We start from the raw sequence: 26,479 nt of genomic DNA, 5'->3' as shown, positions 1-26,479 counted from the left end.
AACATTTGTCATAAAGTTTATTTTAAAAAATTGTTAAAAACTAACCATACAGGAATATTTATTAATATACTTAAAAAGTTTGTTCCCCGTGTTGAAGGAAAATACATTAGCAACATCTTCCAGACACCATCTTTATAAAAGTAAAACTTCTAGATGCTGAAATGTACTACAGTAGATTCTATAGTTTACACTTTTAATCACAGGATTGAAAATCATTCTCCCTACTCCCCATCCCCCCGAATGTGGCAGTTCTTATACTTAATTAATGACATTCAATCATGTTATATACTACCACAGATCTTTAAATAGAGTACACACTGCATGTTTACTAACGTAGCCAGTCTTCTCTATTTGTTGTCACATCATCCTTTCAGGTAAGCATTGGACTTTAAGTACAAATAGGAATACTACATCCCATGATTGTAAACATTCACCAAGAGCTTCCAGAGTACAAGTGAGTAATAGAGGTGGCCCAAGGGTCAGTCAAATGTTTCTCACTCATTTGGATACTGCTGAAGATTAGTAAGTTTTGAAGGCAAATTACCACAAGCCTTACTTGCATTTCCGTAAGAAAGTAGTTCTGAATATATTTTTAGTTGAAAACACCTGAAAGTCATTCTAAAGACTATATTAAGCACCATTTTCACTTACCTGAAATATATTAAGTTAAATTCAGCAGTATTTGTATGAGCATAAATGTCAGAAATTAGAAACAACTGTAGATCTCAAATTCCCTTCTGTGGATACATACAGAGCACGGAGTTCCAAGGATGCTAACAAGAACCACTTGTGCATTCCATGGGCAGTCATGCCCCCAGGGCCAAATGCAACCCGGAAGCCTGAGGCACAACTATTACTTCTGTCAGTGGATGCTATGCAAGCAGATTTAAGGCTGTATTCGGCTATAAAGAGTTCAATCTCGTCTTTAGTATTCTTCCTCCACAGATCACATATACGACTCAAAATTTCATAGGTGGGAGGTGAAAAGTCCCCAAACACCTTTTTAATACTATTCTCTGTACAATTCATTGTCAGCATATTTACAGAGGGGACTGTTCAGACTTAAAACCTTTAAAAAAATGCAATCGCCATGTATTTTAAACTCTTATCCCAATTCCCCCAGGATTATTCTCATTCTCATTTTCTGACTTTTAGCCAACTTCATATTAGTCAAGATTGTTCATTGCAGTCCTTAGGCATCTCTGATGTCGCTCCAAAGGAGAATACAAATTAAAATCTATTTACTGCCACCCACTTTGGGACAAGCCTGGTTGCAAAGAAAACGGTGTTCCTGGTGTGGAAGGGTAACTAGGAAACCCATCTGGCTGAGCTGAATAGCTTTCCAGAGCTGAAGCGGAGTGGACCTGGTAGAAAGAAGAACGTGCAGGTTAGCAGAGTGCCAAATCCAATCAAGTTGGTACTTCCTTCTGCCTATGCCACATTACAGATATTTTGAATAGGAAAGGAAAGAAAGGAAAATGTTGGGGCAAGATAAGCCTGCTCAGTCTCCTGAAATTTTCAAGAAACACTTGAAATTCTTCAGATGGTAGAGCTCAAGAAAAATGTCATTAAAATAGTTATATTCTTGGGGCACCTGGGTGGCTCAGTGGTTGAGCATCTGCCTTCAACTCAGTGATCCCAGGGTCCCAGGATCAAGTCCCGCATCAGGCTCCTTGCAGGGAGCCTGCTTCTCCCTCTGCCTGTGTCTCTGCCTCTCTCTGTGTGTCTCTCATGAATAAATAAATAAAATCTTAAAAAAAAAAAAAGTTAATATTATTTCAAAAAGGTCAATAGGTTTTCTAGAGAAAACATGAGTTAGTGGTCTGTTATTTTAGCTTAAATTGTAAAAAAATAAAGCTCAAGTATAACTGTCATGTATAAAGATTCCATTTGTAAAATCTCCAAACTAAGATTTGAAAGTTCTATAAGCAGAAAAAACCATTTATATAGACAAATATATTCCACCACCCTTGTTATCCTTCTGAAAGAACACAATAATTTGCAGATTTGGGGAGATTAGTCACAAAATTCCCAGACATTCTGCTAAGAGCCACCTTTGCCTCTGTTGGGATATCATTATTGGTACTCCAAGGTTACCACAACAGAAGCTATGCACATATGTTACCATTTAATTTCTGCCCCATTTGCCTGCTTACCTGCTGTAACAATGCCGACTGTGCAGCTGCATTATGCTGTAATTCTTGTAAGGAGGACTGTGAAGGGTTCTGGGAGAACCCTGGAATACCTGGGAGGGACAGAAGGCCTGGAAAAACAGAACTGCCTGCAGCTTGAAGGCCAGATGATAAGCTAAAACGACAGAACAGGTCAAAACGCAGATAAGACAAAACTTACTGCTTCTATATTTGTCAAAAACTACCCTGACATGTAAACAAACTTTAAACTTCTCTGCTGGAAGGACATAAAAGTCAGCCACTTTACTAACATAAAATTTGCTTTCTATTATAAAGTATGATACTCTGAATTTAATAAGTCTATGTTTTACACAGAATACTTTGTTTTATAACAAAGATAAATTACCAAATACTAAAACAATCTTAACATGGCTGAAGAGCTCTGTTTTTTGAGTACTGAAGTTTCAGCCCAGAAAAAAATAATTTAGTGTCACCCAACAATCAGATTAGACTCATGTGAATAATTTAAAAGTAAGACTATAAACTATCTACAAGGTGGGTCAAGAACGGTCATATCCTATCTCCAAACTATCCACATACCCGGCTTGTGCAACGAGAGCAGAGTTGAAATTGGAGCTAAACGCTGAAGCAAATCCTGGGAGGACGGGAGCCGGTGATGGGGTCGTGGCTGCGACAGGCAGTGGGGTGACCGCCGCCACCGTGGACGGTGCCTGCAGGCCGGGGAACGAGGGCAGGGCGGGGGCGACACTGGGGGTGTTAGCAACGGAAAAGCCAGGGTAGGAGGGGTTTGAAGATGGCAGAGGTCCCTGCGTGACGGAGAAGAGGGAGGGGACAGCGGTGGACAGATTGAGGGGGAAAGGCGCCGCTGCCGACACTGGGGCGGAGGCAGAGAGCCCTGAGAGAACAGCCGCGGTGGAACTTGGAGGAGGGACAGGTGCTGACGTGACAGCTGCAGACGAGGTGGCTATTAATGACCCTGGAAGAGACACTGATGGGTTAAGAGGTGGGTTACCAGTTAGAGGGAAATTACTGGTCAAAGAAGTAAAAGGAGGAAGCGCAGTGAACACCGGAGTGATGGGAGCTGAGGAAGCATGTGGTGGCAGGGAGATGGAGGAGAGGGGGTTGGACACATTCAAGGGAGGAGTCAAATTGGAGAGACCTGATAATGCAGGATTAAGGCAAGTAGATAAACTGATGGGCACTGATGTGGACGTGTAGGCACGGCCCAACGTCCCTGGCAGCCCTAAAGTGCCATGAGAGGGATTGACGGAATGAGATGGGCCTTTGAAGGCTGAGGGGGTGGGGCTCGTGGGCTCGGTCTTGATCATGACAGGGATGGTTGTGACAGCAGGGGTAGGCGCACTAAGCAGCTCTGAGTTACTTGGGTGAGAGCCCTGCAAGAGGGGAGCTGAGGAGCCACAGCTGACTGGCACCGAAGTGGAAGCTGACGAAGGAGTCACCAGGGGAGAAGGTGTGGGCAAAGTAGACGGAGTGGAAGCTGAGTTAGCCACAGTAGATGGCAGGCTGGGGAACATGGCCAATCCGGGGGTGGAAGATCTCTGTGGGGCGGGAGTGGCTGAGGGGGCATAGCATTTGCTAGGGCCTGAAGCAGGCGAGTCAGAATTCTGATTAGTAAGAGAAGACAGTGAAGCCAGCCCGCCTGTAACAGTAGAGGACAGAGCAGATGAGTTGATTAAGTTGGTATCATTTGATGTCAGAAAGCCTTTTAAAGCAGACAGAAGCGGGTTATTTACACCAAGGGGACAAGCCACACTGGGCGCAGAGCCACTGGCAATTACAGGGGGAGCCGGGTTGGACACACCTTGGGATGTCGGTGTTAAGGGCAAGGGCAGACCTGCGAACACTGACGACAGCGATGCAGAATTTGCACTGTTGGCAGAAGCAGCAGTTGAAGTGGCAGGAAAGGGGAGGCCAATGAAAGGGGCAGAAGTGGAAGCAAATGTTTCATTGGAAGCAGGAGTGGCCCGAGGTGTGGATGCAGCCTGAGGGGCTGGCACAGGAGCAGAAGGACCTGGCAGCGGAACCAGGCCAGAAAAAACCGACGGGACTGGTGCTGACGTTGTACTGTGGGCAGAAGTGACAGGTGCTGCCGGCAAGGAAGGGGTTCTGATAACCGTTGGATTTGGCGTAGATGGCTGAGGTGTATGAATGGCCGAGGAGACCTGCCCTGGGAACACCGGAAGGACAGTATTCGCCATGTTCAGGCCGGAAGCAGTAGCAGTTACTGATGCTGATGGATGGTTTCCTGCCTTGACTGGAGATGCAGTAGGGACAGGAGTCGCAGCAGGTGTTGAAGGATTGGAACCATGAGGAGAAAAGAGTTGACTTGATGGGGTAGAAAATGCTATGGAGGGGAGGGGAAAAAGAGGCAAGATTATCACCATGCTGAAATGTCAAATTTTAACTCAAAAGAAATGAGTAAACATTTTTGTAACATTTAAGAAACATGAATAAAATCAGGGACAGGTGTAATAGGCTACTGCATTGTACACTGGTAGGTTCCATGACCCTGATTTTCACTAGAGTCTCAGGTAGAGCCAGCTGTCTTCTAGACTCTGCTCTAAAGAGCCCTCCAATGCACACTGAGGAAGCCTTGGGAAGTTAGCAAGTTAACTTTCCTTTCATATTTTCCCAATTTTTAAAAAATTAAAAATTTTAATTGTGATTAGTGTTGGTGTTTCACTCTTTCAAACCACTTCTCTATAGTAATAAAACAAGTTGTTTCCCCCTCTTAAGAGCTTTCAGGGTATCACTCTCTTTTTAGGTCACTGCAGGCCTCCCAGGATTCATACCTATTTCTCCAGTACTATAGCACTCTGTGAGTTGAACTTGATATTCCAGTTTATAATCCATATAGTTTTCTCACCCAAGCATACTGACTCCTCTATATAATCTCAAATGCTATATGCCTTGTCCTATCCTAGTAGCCCCCTTATGGGTAAAAGCCATGACTAGTTCCTCTTTAAAGTCTTAGCACCTAGCCCTGTGCACGGCACCTGTGTATTCAATGTCTGGTGCCTTGGATATATCACCATGATCTCATCTATAGTTAAAACCCATCCAAGGACTTATTCTTAAGAATTCCACTGGAAAAAAAAAAAAGGAAAAAAAAAAAAAAGAATTCCACTGGAGTTTGCCACAGTATTTTTGCTCTGATAAACAGTAAGTAATTACTTAAGTATTTGGGGAGATGATTTGTGTTTCTTCCCTTGATCAGGTTAGTGACAATGTTAGCCCTTTGATGATCTTGTTAAGTGTCAAATGGAAAGCATGACTTAGGGAGCTAAAGTTATAATGACAACTATGATCTGCTGCCATACTCATATCAAAACGTGTTTTAGTTATAAACAGAGAATATTCCTTTTGCAGTGCTAATCAACTGAAAGTTATTTTCATGGGCCAAGACTTAGGGTTCTAAACGTAAGCATTATAAAGACTTTTGCATAAGGAAGCTGATACGGTCAAGCAATGTATTACGTTAATCATGGTGGGGAAGGAACCATAGGAAAAGAGTGGAAGAAAATAGCACATACATAATCTATTTGTACTAAGAGATGGCCAGAAGATGCTATACCGGGCTGAACAAATCTTATGGTAGTTTAGAAAAGAAAGATGGCAGAATTGACAAACAGTAATACAGAAATACATGAACTTCAAACTCAAAAGGCCTGAAGTCTGGTAATATTCATGTCTTTAGCAGTAATTTAGTTTCAAGAAAATAATGAGATATTTTAAATTTAGAAAATATATCAAAATGGATTTGTATCTTTGCTTTATAAGAACTAGAATAGAAGTACAAGGAACATAAACCTAGTCTTGTGTTTGTAAATAATGTATTAAAAATTTATTTAGGTCAGTATTGTTTGGGAAATACTTGAGAATTCACTATCCTATGTAACTATATGCTAAGGACCATGTAGTGAATGACAGATCACAAGTAAGACCAAACTGTCCCACAGCTTTCTTTATAGCAGCCTCCGCTGGAGATCTTTCTATATAATAAAGCAAAAGTCATGCATTGTTAACCATACATAGTACCTGTAGTTAAAATGCAACAAAACAATAAATCGGAAAAAAAAAAAAAACCCAAACATCCCATAATAAATACTACTTTCTTGTCATGCAATTTGGTTGTTAACCATAAAACATTATCTGTCAGATGCTGTGCTAAGTACTTTATGCCTATCATTTCATTTGTTCCCACATAATCCTCTGAGATAGGTACTAACAACCTGTTTACAGACTGGCAATGGGTGGCTGGGTGTAGTTAAAGCAACTCGTTAGAAGATCATGCAGCTCTTCAGTGGTGGTGAAGGGGAATAACATTTTAGTTATGCAAGGTAAATAAGTTCCAAAGATCTGCTGTATGACATTGTGCCTATAGTTAACAATTCTTTATTGTATACTTAAAAATTTAAAAGATTAGATCTCATTGAGATCTTATCACAATAATAATTTTTAAAAAGGTCATGCAGTTATTAAGCAGTAGGATCAAAATTTGAACCCTGGTCTGATGGACTCATATCCTTAACCACTATACTAGTTTATCTTTTTATTTCTTGATATGGTTCAAAAGGAAAATAAAATCTTAATCATGCTAACATAAATAACAGCATAGGAACACAAAAGTATGCTAGCTATGCCTAATGGTGGTTTTTTTTTTTTTTTGACACCCTGTTGCTCCCTTCAAAAACAAATTAATGAAGCTGAGCATAAAGGCTCAAGCTTCCTCAACCCTTTTCTTTTCTTTTTTTAAAGATTTTATTTATTTATTTATTCATGAGACACACACACACACACACACACACACACACACACACACAGGCAGAGAAAAAGGCAGAGGGAGAAGAAGGCTCCATGCAGGGAGCCTGTGATCCTGGGTCTCCAGGATCACACCCTGGGCTGAAGGCGGCGCTAAACCACTGAGCCACCCGGGCTGTCCTCAACCTCTTTTTCATAGAAGTTAAATGATATGGTCACAAAGCTAGGCAGTGCCAGAACCAGGGTAAGAAAATGATGTCCTAACGTCTCAGTGTTTTTTTCCATCCCATTATACTACCTCCTTTAGGAACCACCAGCAGAAAAGTCCTGTTAAGGCACCCTGCTCAGGGAACAGAATTCCTAAGACTCCTAACTATGCACTATAATGATTAGATTCATGTGCTACTTTGCTATACAAGAACTGAGCTCAGGTTTTATTTCCTATCAGAAAGCATGCATCTCCTTCCAGACCAAAAAGATCCTCAACTAGAAGAAAAAGAAAATGTTGCAGTACTGCTGCCATCTGCAGGCATTTTGTATGCAACCTTTCATCTTCCTTTTTCTTTTTTTTTCTTTTTAAGTTGGCTCCGTGTCCGGCATGGAGCCCAATGCAAGGCTTGAACTCATGACCCTGAGATCAAGTCCTGGGCAGAAATCACAAGTTGGACATTTAACAAACTGAGCTACCCAGGCGCACATCATCCTTCTTTTTCAATTCCACTTTCTGCTTTGGCACCCTTTGTTTTTTTTATATTAAGGTATGCTACTCCCCAATACTTGTGAAAATAATTAAATCTAAAACTAGTATTTGAAATAGTAGGAAAAAGGATTGTATCATCTTGTTTGTTTATATCAAAACAAAAATGAGGCTTCTAATATAAATGTAAAGTCAACGTGGATATAATGCCATATAGCACTCAAATATTGCAAGTTTTTATATTGCAAGTTTTTCACATAAGACACAAAGGCATATTGTTAATTTTAAATCCACTTCCGTGCATTTCATGTTGTGTGTATATAATGTACCACTATCCAGCCCTTTTAGCAAGTACTGATTAAATTCCTTAAATAGGAACTTTCCTCAAAGCATAGATTCTAAGTATGTTCAATTCAAATTGTTCTCAGTGAATAACAAAGCAGACAACCAGGACAGACTTCAACTATATTTGGAACAAATTTGATACTTACTTTGATTCTGCATAGGTTTTGACTGATTGGAAAGGTCTTCATTTTCTGTATGAAAATAAATAAATAGAAGTTTGATTTCAAGTTTTATTCAAATTAATCACCAACATAATAATCAGAGATTGGCATCAAGAAAAGAAAACCTTAGGGTATGTATGCATGCTAAAGTAGAAAAAACAATATATGCTTACGAAAAGAGAAAGGAAATAAACATAATAGAAGGAACTATATGAAGACTGACAGCATTATGAGTAACTGATCCCCCCACTCTCCCTCCTCTCCTTAACTTACTGGGCTTTATTTTTTTTAAGATTTTAAATTTATTTATTTTAGAGAAAGAGCATGTGAGGGAGGAGGCAGAGAGGGAGAAGGAGAAGGAGGAAGCTAGCCCAATGTGGGCCTTGATCCCACGAGCCAATAGATAATGACCTGAGCCAAAACCAACTAAGCCACCCAGGAGCCCCAACTTATCAGGTTTTAAATAAGCATTGTTATTTTACAGATATATTTAGGAACACTTTCTGGAAAGGATGGCCTGAGTGTGCTGCCTAGGACAAAGCGTAGCCTACAGGTGGAACGCAGAGAAGGAGCACCGTTACTGACTAAACTGACAGTTCACGGAGTTCAATAGCGGGGAGACTTGAAGGTGGGAGGCAGACGTTAAGCACAGAATCCACCACCACCTAAGGGCCCAATCTCACAGGCCATGTGATGACCCAAGCAAACAGAAAGAAAGGGGCCCTGCCTTCCTGTTGCACTCTTTTCTGGAAAAAGCCCTACACTCGGAGCTGCTGAAAATCAACCCAGTGGAGGCTGACTTAAAGCCTGTGACACTGACAGCAAAAGCACATACCTCCGTACCCTCCATGGAAGGGACCTCTCTAACTAGACCATTAGTCAAAGATACAATAGGAAAACATTATCTCTAATGGTTTGACAATGACTGTCCAAGAAACCAACAATGGGACAGGTCTAAGGTGAAGAATCTACAAGCCCTGACATGGTGAGCAAAAAAAAGATCATAGCCTATCTAAGGAACTTGGTGCAAATAAATAACCAGAACATATGATGTCTATCAACAATTCAATGAAAGCAAAAGAAGTTTAAAAACCTGTAAAGCAAATTAAAAGCAAATAAACACATAATATGCAAAAAAATAAAACAGAGAAGATGAAGACTTAAGATAGAAAAACCTGACTCCAAATTAAAATGCAAAGAATGGTGAAGATTAGAGATAACACTATGAGAGCTAAATTACTTAGCTGGAAATAAGAAACAAGAACAAAATCACATTTAAAATGGCAAAAGTACAAATAATAAATGAATAGATAAGAGATTCAGAAGGCAAACAATACAAAATGAAGTACCAGAAGTAGGAAAAAAGACCAGATAAAAAGCAATAACTAACACAGTAATAATAAAAAAAAATTTTCCTAAGTTTTAAAGGCTTAAATTTTCATATCCAAAGGGCTTACAGAATTCTGTGAAAGACTGATGGTAACATCCACACCTGACATCCTGGTGAAATAGCCGAACTCCAGGATTAAAGAGATTTCTGAACTCCAAAGATAAGGAATATTTTCTTAGTAAGCTTATATAAAGAGACCAAGGTTCTAATAAAGAAAAGATAATTAACTGGAATTAGGTTTCTCATCTATAATTCTGTATATGTGCCCTTTAAAAAAAAAAAAAAACTACTTAGAGAAATTTTCTACTAAAAGAAAGGCAGAATGAGCATCTCAGGACAGGATATCAAAAAACAGAGGAAACAGTAAGAAGCCACAAGTTCAGAGGCACAGAAGAATTATGTATAGTATTCCAACAAAACACACAAATTGAAGAAAATGAAGAGTGAAAATGGATGTCAGTGGAGTATGGAGCAGCTTTTTTATAGTTTTTGTCTATCAACAACCATTTAGAAAAAAGAATATGAAGGCAACCCTTAGCAATAGTAAAGACAATGCTTCTAAATTGGGGTGGGACAAGGAGAGAAGAGTTGTTAAAAATAAAACAGCAATTTGGGGCCCCTGGGTGGCTCAGTGGTTCAGCGTCTGCCTTTGGCTCAGGGCGTGATCCCAGAGTTCCGGGATCGTGTCCCACATCGGGCTCCACGCAGGGAACCTGCTTCTCCCTGCCTATGTCTCTGCCTCTCTCTCGGTGTCTCTCATGAATAAATAAATAAAATCTTTTAAAAAAAAAATCTGCTAATCAAATCAATGTATCATCATAACATAAAATAACCAGATAGGAACAGAATAAAGAACCCATGTGTGTATATGAAAACGTAAGACAAATGTGGCTTTTCAAATCACTGGGGAAAATAGATTAGTTAATAAATGGTCCTGGCAAGACAGGCTACCATTTGGAAAAAAATTCAGATGAATCTCTATTTCACCTCTATATGAAAATAAATTCCAGATGCAGTAAGGGTCTTTTAAAACCTGGGTCACCTGGACTCCCTAGGGTAAAAGGTTAAGAACTGAGACAAGATAGAATATAGTTCCAGCTTTTCTTTCATAGCTTCTCTTTGTCTATGCAAAAATGTAAAACTCCAAGGGCTAACAATATCATAAACACGGGTTAAGAAATAAAATGATAATTTGGGGGAAAAGTAACAACTCTCATCAGAGTACCCAGCTGCAAACAACACAACCATTCTGGCTAGTAAAAAAGGATTTGTTAATAAATGCTATCATGTGACTCTGAGCCTCTGGGAAGGGCAGAAAAAAATTAAGTTCTTTCCCCACTCTTTATATATCTAGAAATAAATGGTGAGTGGATTAAAAGCTACATACTAAGAAAGAATCCCTATACAAGTAACTATAGGATAGAGATGCTATTTTCATACTGCTGGGATGGGGAAGAGTTTCCTAAGCAAGGTATAAAACTCAGAAGAGTCAAATAAATGGTACTTAACTGAAATAAAAATTAAGTTTTTATAAAAGACTCACAAAAGAAATGTAAGCTAAATCCTATGTTTCCGATAGACCCAAAGGAAAATGCTAACTGAAAAGTGCAGGGGGAAAACTTGGGCCCCTCTGAGCACCTTCTTATAAGCCTTTCCACCCCATAAGAGGAGTAACATGCCCTAATGGCAATTAACTCATCAAGTCAACTGTAATTTTCCATAGCCTGTCAAAGTTTCTTGCTTGTGAGAAATGGTTCCTCTGTCTACAACCTGCTCATGTTCATAGAGGTAGGCCAAGGCCGGTCTAGTAGAACCTATATATCATATTCAGATCCATCATCAGGCTTGTGAGCTCATTCTCCTGTTAGGACACACCACATCCAACAACTGCCCCCTCCAAGTATACATTTGTGTGTGAATTAGTTATTACTTTTAGCATCCTATAATAATATGATTTTACCTGTTCCTACTGGATTAGGAGTATATGGAGGTGGAGGGGGTACACCTGGAGCTATGACGTTGGCTAATGGTACCAGACCCGCATTGTTATAAGCACCTAAAATACAATTATAGGAAAAAAGAATTTAGTATCATTCTGTGGCCAAGAGTTCAAACCATGTTAACACAGCTATCTGATTTTTAAAATTGCTAATGTAACATTGCATTTTACATGGAGTTTTAGGTCTAGTGTAAGGACAAAGTCAAGATCAAATGAGACAGTTGCAGATTGATTTCCCATTGCATGCTCATTCCAAACATAAGCTCAGTAACTGGCATGGCAGGGAGATCCTGCCATATTTAAATGATCTGCCTTTTCTGTCAAGCACATACAGGTGACCTTTTTAAGTTAAGACGTCTTGAGGATACCTTCAAATACCAACTACTGAAAAGGGATTCATGATGATTTACCAAAGTGAAAACCCATAATAACAATGAAAAAGAATCTATATGAATTTATTAAAAAGCTAATACCCTAAACTAAACTCTGTGTGCTGCACTGCTATAGTCCAAGACACTGTGTAGGCTACTGTGGGCAGAAATAAACTCAGCAGAGCCTATAGTCTATTTCGTAAGTGCTCTAATTTTCCCAATGTGTGTGTGTGTGTGTGTGTGTGTATACACACACACACACACACACACACACACACGAACATTTTCTTTCAACTTAGTAAATAAAGAGCAAGAAAAAAAAATTTAAAAATGAATGAACTGCTTACTTGGTGCAATAGTTGCGTGTGGCCGGCATGGAGGTATTGGATAAGGAACAGGCTTATGGGGATTGTACGTTGAAGGAGGCTAGATGAGGGGGAAGTAGAGTAGTTAAAAGAAAACTAAATCAGCACTTTCCTTGCAAAACAAAATACAACTTATCTTTTGAAATATTTAGTCCTAAGAGGCTAACAATGATCCAGTGTATCAAGTGCTACTGGACATACATAGCACTAACAAGGGAAATTTCTTTGCTTTAAAAAATGTGGTTCCTATAAATTCCAAAGGCGATCCCGCCAAAGACTGCAGCAGAGGTATTTTTTATTTCAGTATTAAATCATCTCCACTGAAGGGTCACACCTTATCCTAAACAGCAAACTCCTCTCTGACTCAGCTGAAGTTTTATCTAAAAATTTTTATCTCCTCCTCTGTAACACAAGAAATCTGCTAGGTTTTGGAACCTTGGCTACTCAAGAACTTGCCAACATCCTCCAAAACTCATCAAAGATTCATCCTATCATTCTTACCCTCTTTTCTCCTTGGAAGAACAAAGTCCTATATTTTTTACCATTCGATACTCTGACAACTTGAATGGAATGTAGATTGGGATTACGAATTCAGTATTTTAAGTCTTTTTGCCTTTGAAATCCACAAATCTTTTATTTTTACTTGACAGAACTATGTAAGTAACAAAATCATCCCAAGAATCAGTCTGTAGAGAATTAGAGGTATCTAAAGCCAAGCCAAATGCTGTACTTCTAACTACAGTGAGTGAGTGTGAGAGAGAGATCCCACTCCAGGGAGCCTGCACTCCTACTCTGAGGCAGAGGGGATCCACTGGCAGTGAAGGACCTAGATTCTTTCTAGCTCTCACAGACGGCGGCCTTGTAAGATGCACTAGTCTTGTGCAAGGACTATGATCTGTGACTGTTCTGCTATGAACAACTGTCACTGTAATTTCTGCCCGGTAAAGAAGCAGGGACTGCAGGATGGCTGTGTAAAGGCCTCTACTGTTTCAATTTGAATAATCCTTCAACCTACAGGGCTATCTTTGGGTTCGGTTTATATCCTAATCAATCATTATAATCACCCCTTAAAAATAATACCAACTTCCTGGCTCCACTCTTGATTAACTAGTATTAATACTAACTTGGCTAAACCACAACCTTAAAGTGAACTCTCCATGCTCCATACCCTCCAAGGGAACAGCTGAATAGGGATAGGGAAAAACAAAACAAGACAATTTGGTCTCTCTTTAAAACAAAATACAAACCTTCAAGAGGGCCTTTAATATCGTTAACTAATTATGCTATAGTTCCCTAGACTACTCATTTTCCTAATTTCTAGTATACTCTGAATTTCACAACATAAAAACAGAACTTACGCTGTGTGCTGTGAACAGACAGAAAACCACATGTAAGAGTTAAGACCTGTTTCATCATTTATTCTCTAAACATACCGGCTTGGATGGTCCAAGAATCCGTGCAGCGATTCCTTTGCCTTCATTAGTACATTCTTCACCATCTTTTTTCAAGGGGGTTCCCTATTTAAATAAATAAAGATAATCAAGACTTAAACAAAACCCTCACTGTATTACACTGAAGAAAAGGACTTGACTTGGTAGGAGTTTAAGCACCTGGATTCCAGACCCAGTCCTGTCTTGGCTGTAAGCCCCTGCTAAGGTCCTCAACCTTCCTCAGCCAGAGAACCCTCCCAAGATGAGAGGCACTCAGAAACAAGTACACAACACACATTGGGATGACAGAAGAGCAGGATAACGGATGTTTCAATTTTTTCCCCTGCTCAACAGGAGCTACCAGGAACAGACTTCCAATGTTCAAGTATGTATAATGGTCAAAGAGTCAAAAAGAGGACCTGTATTACAGTCAAAAATAGATGACAAAAATTATTCTCATAAGCATTAAGTGTAGTTTATATAAGAATAAATGAGACCTCATTCAAGACCACCATTTTTCACAGATCATAATAGGCTGACAGACTATAACAATGTGTCCCCCTAAGAGTGTGTGCCTCAATAGTACACACTATTACAACTTTCAAGATGGCTCCCAGACATCCTCACCTCTTACATTCCCTTGTGAAGTCCCCTTCCAGAATGAACAGGGCTGACCTGCATAATAAATAGGGTATTCTAGAGATGATGGCATTTGACTTCTAAGACTAAGTCACAAGATACCACACAGCTCCACATGCCTTCTCCTGGATAATTTGCTCTGGTAGAAGTCAGCTGCCATGTCATGTGGTATTCAAGCAGCACTAAAGGCAGGTCCTTACTCCTTATGGTGAGGAACAGAGACCACCGCCAACTACCACAAAAACTTGCCTGCATGTGCCTGAGTACCCCTGGGAACATAGTCTCAAGCTCTACTCAAGCCCTCAAATGACTGTAGTCTCATGAGAAACCATGAACCAAAACCAACCTATGCCACTCCCAGATTTTGGATTCATAAAAACCATATAAGATAATGTTTATTGTTTTAATCCACTCAGCTTTAGGGTTATTTGTTAAACTGCAATAAAAATATTCTACTCTTAGAAAAGACTATTTTACAAAGACGCTTGGGGAACACTGGAGTGTATATAAACCGGTAGGTTTCTTTCCTACAGGACTTCTCAGAGCCTTTATCATGCAATATGATGTCCAAGAAGGAAACACTGCACACAATTTCTCAAGCATACTCATCCGTGAAACTTAGAAACACTGAGAATTTGAGAAATGCTCCTTAACTAAGTAGAAAGCAGTGCTTCTAAGATATTTGAAAAACAAAACAAAATCATCCTCTTTTCTGTTTGTCTTGTTCTTCTGTACATTTTACACAAATACTTTAATGTAGTTTATACATGAACTTTTTTGATCAATGATGAATCCATGAATTAAGCTGCTGACATAATAGAATTCCTTTCCTTGGTAGAAGCATCATCAACTGGCATTTTCTTTAAATATCATAACTATGCTAAATTTCATAGTTAGCCACAAACATATGCTTACTGGGAAAATTCCATTTATGCGACTAGGTTTTCCTTTGGGATATGGATTTCCTGGGATTGTTCCACAAGAAGATATCATAGCATGAGGAGCCTTGCAGCCCCCCTTGAAAGCCTGTAACATAAAAAAGAAGAGGGTGGTAAAAAAACCAGTCAAATAAACTCATATTCCAGATATTACGAAGCTCTGTTCAAAAATATGAATTAAGAATAGCATCACATTAATCTGTTCATACATTCATCAGCACTTACAGTAGAGAACATGCCCAAAATTTGTTAAGTAAAACCTCTTTATTTAAATGGAATTATTAAAGTGATAACATTTTAATACATTTTCTATTAGCCACAACTACTAGAATCTTACACAAAGAAATCTCTACAGATTTTGCAAATTGTGTGCAAACAAGTTAATTTGGTATTTAGCATGTCACATTTCTCCATTGACCAAGAAATAATAGGGTCCAACTGTACAAACACCAAGCCTCTGTTATAGGCAAGGCCAGGAAAGCAACAGGTGAGAGACACGGACTCTGCTCTGAAGAAGTTTATAACTTAATGGGGAAAATCTGGATAACATGAGACACAGGATATCCAAAGAGCTGTACTGTTGAAAAAGCAAGAGTAATTTAGGTATACTGTATTCAACATAGTGTTAATAATTACGAGACACCTTGAGGGATGTTCTAGCTTATTTATTATTGCATCCTGAGCTCCCATAATGGTATACTAACAAATGCTGAGTTCATACTCAATAAATATTAAATGAATGAAAAAGACTCCACTAGGTAACATACATTTCAACAGACCTATATTATGCTATAAGACTATGAAGCTATATATAGCTTTATTTTACAAGTACATATGATGTCACATATTTTGTGGTAGAGATATACTGGTTTTATATATTCATTCACAACACATAAATCAGCTATATAACCCAGCCTCTGTACTAAACACCCAACCCTAAAAATTATCTCAATTTTGGGTTATTATAAATAGTACCAGAGTAAATACCCTTACATACAAATTAGCATATTTCTATTTATTTATGAACATTTTAAGGCTCTTTAAGTCTATCATCCAAAAAAGTTGTTCCAAGTTACATTGACCAGAGAGCCTGTTCCACTGAATACTCAGGCCCACATTATTACTGAGAAGGACAAGTGACATGATCATAATGTTTTATAAAAAAGAAAACAACAGCATGGTGCCTTAAAGAATTTAGTCAAGAAAACCAAAGGAGAATTTTTTAAAGTAAAGAAATGTGGGCTCAGATTTTGCTTCTCCTACAATAATTTATGAGGAAGGACAAGTTCTCTGCTGCCCCTGAGCTTAGCAGAGGGTGCAAAGATTAAATGCGCTTGGGCTACAAGACCCCAGGAGAGCAGTACACATCTTCCTCAAGCAGGTTTCTAATCATTAATTCCAATTTCAGCTATCATAATACTAAGAAATAACTAACTTAAAATGACAATTCAAGTAGGTTTAGGTAAGTACTCCTCCCATTCTTAGAGATTTTAAATTAATAAACTGGAATTTTGCTTTATTATCCATCTCTTATAAATCTGATTAATGCAAGACTGATGACAAAATGAATTTAAAACATCATGTTCCTAAATACATAGGGACCAAGGGACCAAGAATAAATACCTGCTGAGGTTGAAGCTGAGGAGCCAACTGGCATCATACTTTCTCACTCTCAAGCCACTTCCTTATTCCCCAGAACCCCCTTTGCCCAGCTCCCATCCTTCATGGACTGCAGGGATCCCATCTTCATGGGATGCACATAAGCCATGAGGTTATTCATCACAGTTAACACAGGAATCAAGGCTGGCACTTTTTCTCTTCAACATTCAGAAATCCTGAGAAAATTACCTGTTCAAGTACTCTCTTGCACCGTTTCTTCTCCGACATATTTATTCTGAATAAATCTTCAATGGGACGAGAATTCTGTGCATCAACAATGTTTCTACCAAGGAAATGTAATTTAGCTTTTCATTTAAGAACCTGGACATACATACAAAGGCCAACAACGTTTACCAAGCAACCATACCTATACCTGAGTAAGCCTTTCCCCAATGACAAAGGGAGAAAAGTGAATTAGCTTTAGTTGGTGAATATAAATCATATTTATATTAAAAAGATCAATGTAACTGAACTGAGATTCATCTGGTTACCTAAAACTAACAAAATAATTATATAAATAAAAATGACTATTTTGAGATTCTTGAAAATACACCCTCTCAAGGAGTGGTAAGAGATCTATGGCAATAGAAAAAAAAACAAAAACAAAACAAAACCCATGTGCCAAATGCATAAAAATAACGATTGATCTAAAAATGAAGTTCTACCTTATGATTTCATTTTGTATTTTTGTGGACATCTATAAACATACAAGGGACTTAAAAATACATGTACTCTAAATAAACAGCAATCTACAGACTCTTCCATCATTAGGAAAAGCAGGCTCTTTTACTTTTTTGAGCTGAGATTATGATAATTTATTAAATGCTATGGAGAGTGCTTTCACAGATCTTCTAGTATTTAAAGTTCATATATGCTAATAAATAGGTGAGATCCTTATCTTTACGATGGAGGAAAATAAGGTACAGAAAGATTAAGTACATATTAAGCCCTCCAAAAATGTTAATCAGACTGTGGCAGAAACTAACTGTAAAACCTATGGCTTTTTCAATGAGACTTTCAAACTATTCGGAGTAGGCGGGCACCTGGCTGGCTCAGTGTTGAGTGTCTGCCGTTGGCTCAGGGCATGATCCTGGGGTCCTGGGATTGAGTCCCACATCAGGCTTCCTGCATGGAGCCTGCTTCTCCCTCTGCCTGAATCTCTGCTCCTCTCTCTCTTAAGTCTCTCATGAATAAATAAATAAAATCTTAAAAAAAACAAACAAACAAAACTATTCAGACTAAGAAGGCAATGGAAGCCACTGAAATGCAGACAAACCAAATAAGTAATTAATATCAGTATGACCCATTATTTGTAAGTTATAGCCATGTGCAATAAGTACCCTTGATATTTACTTATTTATTTATTATTCCCTTAGAAAGAGCACAGGTGAATTGAGGAGGCAGTTCACCCATGGGCAGAGGGAGGATGGAGAGAGAATATCTTTAAGCAGGCTCTAAAACCACAGTGGAGCCCCAGGTGGGGCTCGATCTCTTGACTCGGAGATCATGACCTGAGCCAAAATCCAAGAGCTGCATGCCCAACCGACTGAGCCACGCAGGCGTCCCAAGGTATTTAGATATAAAAATTTAGTTTATGCTTTCATAGATTTTACTAGAGTTCCATTTACTAATACAATTCTGAGACATTCACACTAATGATTTAAGAGATTTAAAAAGTCTTCGAATTTTCTCCAATAAAGTAAAAAAAAAAAAAAGAAAGAAAGAAAAAAAGAAATACTTACGAAGCTAACAGTTCAAGAGCAACTAGCTTATCTTTACTGAAGGTGAAACAATTGAGTATATTGACCACTTCTGCTGGGTGAACAGCCACCATTTTCTATTAATATAAAAAATAATTTTATTTTCAACATGAGAAATTTTCATGCCAGAGATTGCCTTCTTTTGGGGGGAAGCACAGTTAAATGTTCTTAATATTGAAATAGTTGAAGTGAAACTCCTTATTCGAATGTAAGCCCTAATAACCACGTGAATGAAACTTAAACTTTTTCAATATAACTATTTCAGTTGAAGATCTAAATTTCCCTGTTTTTTTATCCACATCTCTCAGTGTATTTATAGAAGAAAATATTTACATGTACTACTTTCCTCATAAATGTTATAAAAAAGGTGGAACTTATAAATATGGAAGATATACTGCTTGAGAAGTTAGAAAAAAATTACATTCCTCAGAGAGCCAGGGTTTCCTAAAGTGAGGTCCATAGTGCTGAAGAGTGCTACTTAAAAAGGGTACTACAGTCACCTCAGGTAGGGAAAAAATGAGTTAAACAGGATTTTTTACTGCAGAACTTTCTTAAGAGTCATATATTAATATGCACTGTGATACTCCTAGATTATGTACAATGTTATAAAATTTGACTAAGATATTTCTGTTTCTTAAGATTCTGTCAATTTACAGACTCATGTTAACAGGGGAGGAAATTCAAAAGTGAAGTCAGTGCAAGATCATTTAGAATTAATGCCCAATAGATTCTTAAAATAGAGAGCAATACCCAATAGATTTTTTTTCGCTTTTTTTTTAGATTCTTAAAATATAGAGCAATTCTCAATTTTATTCAGATAGCACCAAAAGAAGTGGTAAAACTATATACCCCTTTATAAGCTTTTAAATTGACACCTAAAAACTATACTACAAGTTTAAACATTTACAAAAACTTGATTTATATTCAGTTTAATATACATTTGTAAAAACTCTGGAATTACTCATCTCATCAACGAAAACGTCAACAGTATAACCTTATTGACGTTAGTCTTCAATGTGAAAACAACCAAATCAGGCTTAGTTTGTCAGCAAAAGCTGACTTGTAAGTTGTGCCCGTGCTAGCCTTCTCACCTCTGAATTTTAATTCTAAAGTAGGTGGACAAACAAGCAGGCCTCAGAGCTTTGTCATGAGTTTATTGTCTTGACAAAATAAGGAGCAGTCCCCATCAGTATTTCTTACAGAAGCCCTTTGCTTTGCTCTTCTGCTCAGATTACATGGTCTCTTTTTGGTCTCTGGGAAAAGATTTTCACCCTCAGATGATGAGTGGATGGTTATGATAACCTTTCTTTTGTAAAGTTGAGAAAAAGTAACTGCTAAACAGGAGAAGCACTAAGATCCAGACACTTTCTTCAGCAAATTAGTTTAGGGGGCTAAGGATCTTCAGATTCTCTTAAAACTATCCATGCCTGATAACCCAAGGAAAATCTTCCTATATAGCCATATACTGTTTGACTTAAATGCTTCTATTAATTAGGCTCTGGAGCTGTGCTGTCTATATGTAGTAGCCACTAAGCACATGTGCTTGTTTAAATGAAAATTAAATAAAATTAAAAATACAGTTCCACAGGCAGACTAGACACTTTTAAGTGCTCAAAAGCTACGTGTAGCTAGTGGTTACCATATTGGATAGCAGAGATATAAAACGTTCCCATCATCACTAAAAGCTCATTTGGATGGTGTTCATCTTAAGAATGTAAATATAAAGTCACCTGGCTATTGTTCTAAAACTAAATACAAGAGGATAAAGGTATATAAAAAAAAAATAGAAGGAAGTATATAAAAACACTTAAGAATTCAAATTCTATCCTTTGCTTACCTATAAATATTTTCTTTTCCAATTTGCCAATTTTGGACCCTATGGTGCACAATTTAATAGTACAGTACATAAAATTTAAATTCAGTTTGGGAACTTTTAATTTTTTAGTTTTACTTTTAATCTTAACTTTTAATTTTTCAATTATTTGATTAATCAAACTATAATAAAATTTAGGATCAGTTTTTCTAATGCAAACAAATTACAACTTGAGATCAATTACAGAAAACTAGGGGAGAATTCAAAATACTTAAATTCTACATTCTGAAGAAAAAATAAGTTACTTACATGCTGTAATGCTTTCATTGCCTTTAACTGAGGCTCAGCCCAGGAGAAGTATCTCAGTAAATCAACCACCTGAAAACAAAGAATTACTTTAGGTCTAATGAAATGTGTTTGCAAACATTTCTACAAGATTTGTTTCAGAACTTTAAAATACTATTCAGTTCTTTACTGGCACAACCACAGTTTAAATACTCAATAGCTTTAAGAAGTAGGTAGCCACCACAATGGATAGTGCAGAAACAGAACAATTCCATCATCACAGAGTCTCTGGGGCAGCACTGCTATAGAAATAAATGGAAAGTATAAAGTACAGGAAAAACAAAGTACCTAAAGAAAAGGAAGACTGAAAAAGCATTAGATGGAGATGAAATGTCATTTTAGAAATATGTAGCTTTATTACAAAAGGAAACTTTAAAAATTTAGCAGAGTGACACTTTTAATCCATCAAAAAAGGGTGTTCAGTGGTGTGGTTTAGTGTAGATCCACTATCTCCTGCTTTTCTCCTCGAATCTGAAGGGCACAGTACTCGTATTTATACCACGTATCTCCTCCCTAATAATGAAATCACCATGAATTACTCCGGGAGCTTCTAAACAGTAGGTCATTTTGAGAGCACAGTTAGCAAGGCTCTCCCACCACTACCAGCAAACTTCAAATGAATGAGGGTGATACTGTGAGATCACTAGCAGGAGGTGAGGAGGGCATCAAGGTCACAGCAGTGAAGTCCCTGCCTAGTCACCACCACCCTGTTCACTGCCTCCAAGGGAACTCCAAAAGCAAAAAAAAAAAAAAAAAAAAAAAAAGGCTCAGAAGAGAGGATAATAAAATCTGGGTTAATAAATTATTTTACTGTAACTACCTGAAAATGTGTTAAGGTTTCAATTATTCTACAAAGCAAAATTAATGCTAGAGACTGGAGTGGTACATGAAGTAAAAATACTTTTTACTCCTTGTAAAGTGATGCATAAGTTACCAATGGGTATTATGTGTACTTTTCTCACTTTCATGGAAATAATGGTTTTACTTATAATAAAGGCTACCTGCCACTTTACCAACCAAAAAAAGTTAACAACTATCATATGTCTGATATAGGAAGAAAAACCTTCCATATAATAAGTAGGCTTAGCAGGTCATACTTAGAAAGTAGCTTTTAGTTTTTCAAAGTTTTCAATGACTTTAGCAAAGTAGAATAACCACCGAGGGAAGTTTTCTACAAAATGTCACACACACACACACACACACACACACACACACTCAAAAGAGGGAAAGGAAAGTTATTATCTATAAAAAATTGTAGATCTTTTCAAAACATTTAAATTAAGCCTAAGGTGAATTTGAAAAATAATGGGGCAGCTGAAAAACACTCATGAAGTTGGTAGCAAGACATGCAAATCGTAAAGTAGCTTTTAAGTATTTAGCAGTCAGAACTCCTATAGGTTTAAAGTTATTCAAAGTTCAAGTTTTAAAATTCTTGAGAAACAGATGAAAGGTTGGAGCATTTACTAACTCCACTGTATAGATTCATCCACTGTCTACCCTCTCCACATTCTCACCCTTTGGCAGAACTACATCTACAGATGCACATTTCTCTCTCTGCCCTATTTCTCAAGTATTTTCTAAGGACTCTTCAGAAATCTGTTCTGTGTATGCATACATATTTTTTTTAATTAGCAAACTCCCCCTGAAGCTGGGTGAGTTTTCACTAAACTACCATGCTTCTGGCAGTGACAGAAACTACTTATTAAACACTGTATTTTTTCTTATTCCTAAAATCTTTACTTAATGGCTTCATAGAAGAACCATAATTCACCATTTGTTTGAGCTTTCTTTTTAATGCGTAGTGAATTTTGTAATTACTGACTTATAAATTCTATTCAAATTTAGGTATGTTTACCATTAAAAATTTATAAATTTATGATATTGTGCCCAGAAAGATAAATACTTTGAAATGCTTTTCTTGGACACGGCATTTCTGAAATCATGTTCACATATGATATTGCAGTGAAAGTAGCTACGTTTATAAAATACTCAAACTATAAATTTTGTAAAGTTTTCTATCAATATTGAAAGTTTCTAACATCCCTGAATAAATACAGGAACTAATAAGTAAAAGCAATTCTGAACTTGACCGGTAGGTAAATAGACATTAACCAGAATATCAGAGTTTAAAAAAAATGTTTTTTTTTTTTTTTTTGCTTAAACAAATAGAAATACCTGTTCACTAGAGAAATATCCATGCACATATTCAATTGCTTTTAATTTGTACTCTGTTAGAACAGCCTAAAAAAACACAGAAAAACAGGATTAATATATATAAGCAAAACAGTTATATACATATTATCAAAACTACCTAAGCATCTCAAACATGGCAGCCTTCAGGCCCAGAACACAGAGGCAGCTAAGGTCACTATGGTGACATGTCATTCTACCTTTACAGGTTCCATGCTGTAAGGGATACACTGAGACAGCAGGAAAACCACCTGGGCTTCCCTACTCTCTCTGACAAGGAAAAGGTACAGAACTGTAATAGACAAGATCTGATGTCAAGAGAAATCACAAATAGAATTCCTGTAAATGTAACTAGAGTTTCGGAATATCCCAAATTCAACCAAACTGTCATTTTCTAAAAAATTTAATCACACACATGAAGTTAGAGTTGTTATTTTTAAGGCTAATTATGTAAGGCATTACTCATCCATCAATTACTGGGCAGCTATTATGTCCTAAGTAATAGAAAACCATGAAAGATGGGTTTGAGTTCTGGTCCAGGTTCTCAGTATTTCCACTGGAATGTAAGAGCCCAAGGGGTCAAAGAGGGACCTCAATTCAATCTGTGTGCCTGCTACTAACTGGTAGAATGACCTGTGAAAGGCACCTCTTTCCCCATAAAGGGGGAACACCATTCACTACCCTCCTTGGAGTTACTGTGGAGATTAAAATTGTCAATAGAAGATCTAACGCATAGTAGTAGTAGGTAAATTATGGTTCCTTTCCTCACATGCCTCCCATCAATGGGAAATTCAGAGAGAAGTATGGTGGCCTTGACCCAGCACTATCTAGAGCCAGCTAAAATCATGTATGCTCTCCTTGCAACTGCTTGGTGAGCTTAGAGGTGGAAACAATCATTATTTGGTAACTACTAATCATTAAAAATCTACTAATCTCTTTGCTTTTACTACACAACAGTATTTGTACTTGGCATGTATATTAATTTGCTGGGAGAAAACACCACGACCAGTTAACTGAAACATCTCGGTTGCCCAGTAGTTTAATTTTCACTGAAAAGGGAGGTGAAGGGGAGAGAATGGCATTCTGGATTACGTATTCTAGAAACGACTGTTGAGATGTAATGTCAGGAAGTGATAACCTGGTTTATTTTTTTATTTGTTTTCAATTAATCATTTATTTATTTACTTTTTCGATAACCTGGTTTAAACCAACCTACATTTACAAAGTCTGAGAGCAATAAAAAAAAAATTCTCATTTAAATATGCCTACATTTTTATCCAATCTTAACAGACTAAGACAATGTTGATGTACCTAATTATTTGGCATAGACAGCAAAAGACACATTTTGACTGCAGGCCAGAAAGAAGGACTTAAATAAGAACGTAAGTTGCTATCTCATGTATGATTTTCAACTCTGGAAAATATCCTACTTCCCTCACTAGTATCACTATATGATCTTTTCACAACACAGAAGACAGAATATATACAAAATGCATCTTCTAATTTCCAAAGGCAGAAATCTACTGGTTTATTTGAACACAAATTATTTTCTCAGACAGTAGCTAGGTATCAGCTCATGAACAAATTGTTACAAATTTTAAACATGTACTTGGCAAGCTGACATTTTATTGCAAATATTAATTGCACAAGCTGGATTTGCAAAAGCAGAAATTTTATTCAAAAAGAGCATTCAGTTATCATCTAATATGTAAACTTTACCTAACATACGATTTTGAAAAAAAGTTTTATGAAGGATGAAGAAAACCAACACTTTGCTTTATAGGGAATGTAGAAAAACGGCATGCCCAGGCAATTTTATTAACAATTTCATAAGCTGAAATAAATCAATCACCAGAGCATAAAATAACAGATCCTTCCCAGTCAGTCAAGGGTCTTAAGGGTTTGGAAAAGGAAGACAATCACCCAGACGTTCTAAGCAAAGCACCCGTATTAGCATGAGAATGGCACAGAAAGTCCTTCCAGTACTAAGGGGGCGAACTAGAGTTTAGGTGCTGGAGGTATTTGTCGGGCTCAAGGCTACGTTCCAAATGTTTTTTGCTGTCTGGTTCATTCTGGAAGGTAGCTTACATACGATGGCCTCAATACGAAGCAAAAACTTTTGAAATTCAAGTTATGGAAGCCCACTTCTAAGAATAGGACTTTAAACCTAATGCCATTTGAACATTAATTCTGTCTGTCCAAGTAATACATACCCTGCCTATCTTTAGGTCTGAAAGACCCGCTTATAATAACTACCACTAAAAAACATTTTATACGTATTACCTTCAGCGTTCAGGCTCTGGTTACTGAAAGATGAGGTGATCAGTTCAGAAACATTAAGCCACTTTTCCACAAGTAGAGAGCTTTTAGAGATCTGTAGAGCCAGCTTGGGAACGAGAGCTCTCTGAGTGTAATTTCCACAATACTGCACTGTCAAGTTTAACATTAATACAACTTAATTTCTATTTGCGTAATGAAAAGTACCAAGACACAGACTCTCACACTGCAGGTTAATTCCAATCAACTTGGCAATACCAAAACCCGTATTTTGCACAATCTGCACGCCGTGCCTCAACGTGAATTAACCGTGAGAATCCCAAGCTCGTAGCCTGGTTCAAGGAATTAAGTGAAATTACCTTTCTAATTTCATCCAAAACCGTTTCAAAAGACTTTTTGTCCATCTTGACTACTGTCTCGACGTGGCCTTAACAATTACGCTTTCAATTACCAAGCGATCATCCCCGGTCTGCTCCAGCAGTGAAGATGTTTCCAGCTGAGAAGGAAAGAGTCCAGGAGCAAGAAAAAGGATGCGAAGAGGTAGAGGGTACTTCGAAGTCTGCAAAAATTTCTAAAAACCCACACTTATGAAAACTTTTTGATCAAAAGCAAAAACCGTCAGGCTTCCGCAGCTTCCTCACACGAAGCTTCAGCGGGGAGCCCGCCGCTCCCTGAGTCCCGCAGAGAGATCCAGGGTCTGCAGCCGGGGCCGAGCTCCGGTCTCCCGCAGCTGCAGACCAGGCGCCGCCGGGAGCAGGTCGCGAAGCCGCTCCCCCGAGGGGGAACACACGGCGCCCCGAGCCCCGCGGGCGGCGAGGAGGGCGCACCGGCCTCCCGCCCGCAGCAGCGCCCTGGCCGCCGGCGCCGCCCCTCACCGCCGCGCGCCCGGGCTCACGGCCCGCCTCGCGCTCCACCCCGGCAGCTGCGCCGGCTCCTGGGTCCCGCAGCCCGGGCGGCGGCGGCGGCGGCGGCGGCCTGGCAGGCTCTTTGTTACCAGCTGCCACGGCTTCCGGGGGCGCGCCGGCGGCCGGGGGCACAGGAGCCCGGCGAAGGGGGCACGCTCCCCGGCAGGGGGACTCCCGAACGCCGCGGCGGCCGCGGCGTCGAGAGCCCGTCCCGGCCACCCCTGCGGCTCCCGCCGGCTTCGGGGGCCTTCCGCGAAACC

At 38.6% G+C, this 26,479-nt stretch overlaps 1 protein-coding gene across 3 annotated transcripts; it reads right to left on the bottom strand.

Moving 5' to 3' along the window:
- PROSER1 (proline and serine rich 1) lies at window positions 1-26,140 on the bottom strand. 3 transcript variants are annotated; one of them, XM_038573166.1, is made up of 14 exons: window positions 25,674-26,139; window positions 25,321-25,467; window positions 23,023-23,088; window positions 20,812-20,880; window positions 18,672-18,766; window positions 17,119-17,212; window positions 15,248-15,358; window positions 13,697-13,780; window positions 12,246-12,324; window positions 11,489-11,584; window positions 8,124-8,168; window positions 2,733-4,518; window positions 2,157-2,307; window positions 1-1,364 (listed from the first exon to the last, which is right to left on the bottom strand). In XM_038573166.1, the coding sequence occupies exons 4-14, from the start codon at window positions 20,827-20,829 to the stop codon at window positions 1,242-1,244; spliced, it is 2,682 nt and encodes an 893-aa protein (XP_038429094.1). In that variant the 5' UTR covers window positions 20,830-20,880; window positions 23,023-23,088; window positions 25,321-25,467; window positions 25,674-26,139; the 3' UTR covers window positions 1-1,241. The 3 variants fall into 3 exon arrangements, with proteins under 3 accessions (XP_038429094.1, XP_038429093.1, XP_038429096.1); XM_038573165.1 differs by lacking the exon at window positions 25,321-25,467 and having other exon boundaries at window positions 25,674-26,140; XM_038573168.1 differs by lacking the exons at window positions 20,812-20,880; window positions 23,023-23,088; window positions 25,321-25,467; window positions 25,674-26,139 and having other exon boundaries at window positions 17,119-17,250; window positions 18,672-18,750.
- Between the last annotated feature and the right edge of the window lie 339 nt (window positions 26,141-26,479).

This window comes from Canis lupus, chromosome 25 (assembly GCF_011100685.1).
Source record: "Canis lupus familiaris isolate Mischka breed German Shepherd chromosome 25, alternate assembly UU_Cfam_GSD_1.0, whole genome shotgun sequence".
NCBI classification, from domain to species: Eukaryota; Metazoa; Chordata; class Mammalia; order Carnivora; family Canidae; genus Canis; species Canis lupus.
Note: the sequence above shows the minus strand (reverse complement) of the source record. Positions and strands in the feature narration are given on the sequence as shown.

Excerpts from the sequence above, each read along its gene's own strand:
- PROSER1 (XM_038573165.1), bottom strand. The coding sequence starts at position 25,718 with ATGGACAAAAAGTCTTTTGAAACGGTTTTGGATGAAATTAGAAAG. Across the intron at positions 20,881-23,022 it reads GATATTTCTCTAGTGAACAG|GTGGTTGATTTACTGAGATA; the intron begins GTATTTCTATTT and ends CTTTGTTTTCAG. Across the intron at positions 8,169-11,488 it reads TCCTAATCCAGTAGGAACAG|AAAATGAAGACCTTTCCAAT; the intron begins GTAAAATCATAT and ends ATTTTCATACAG.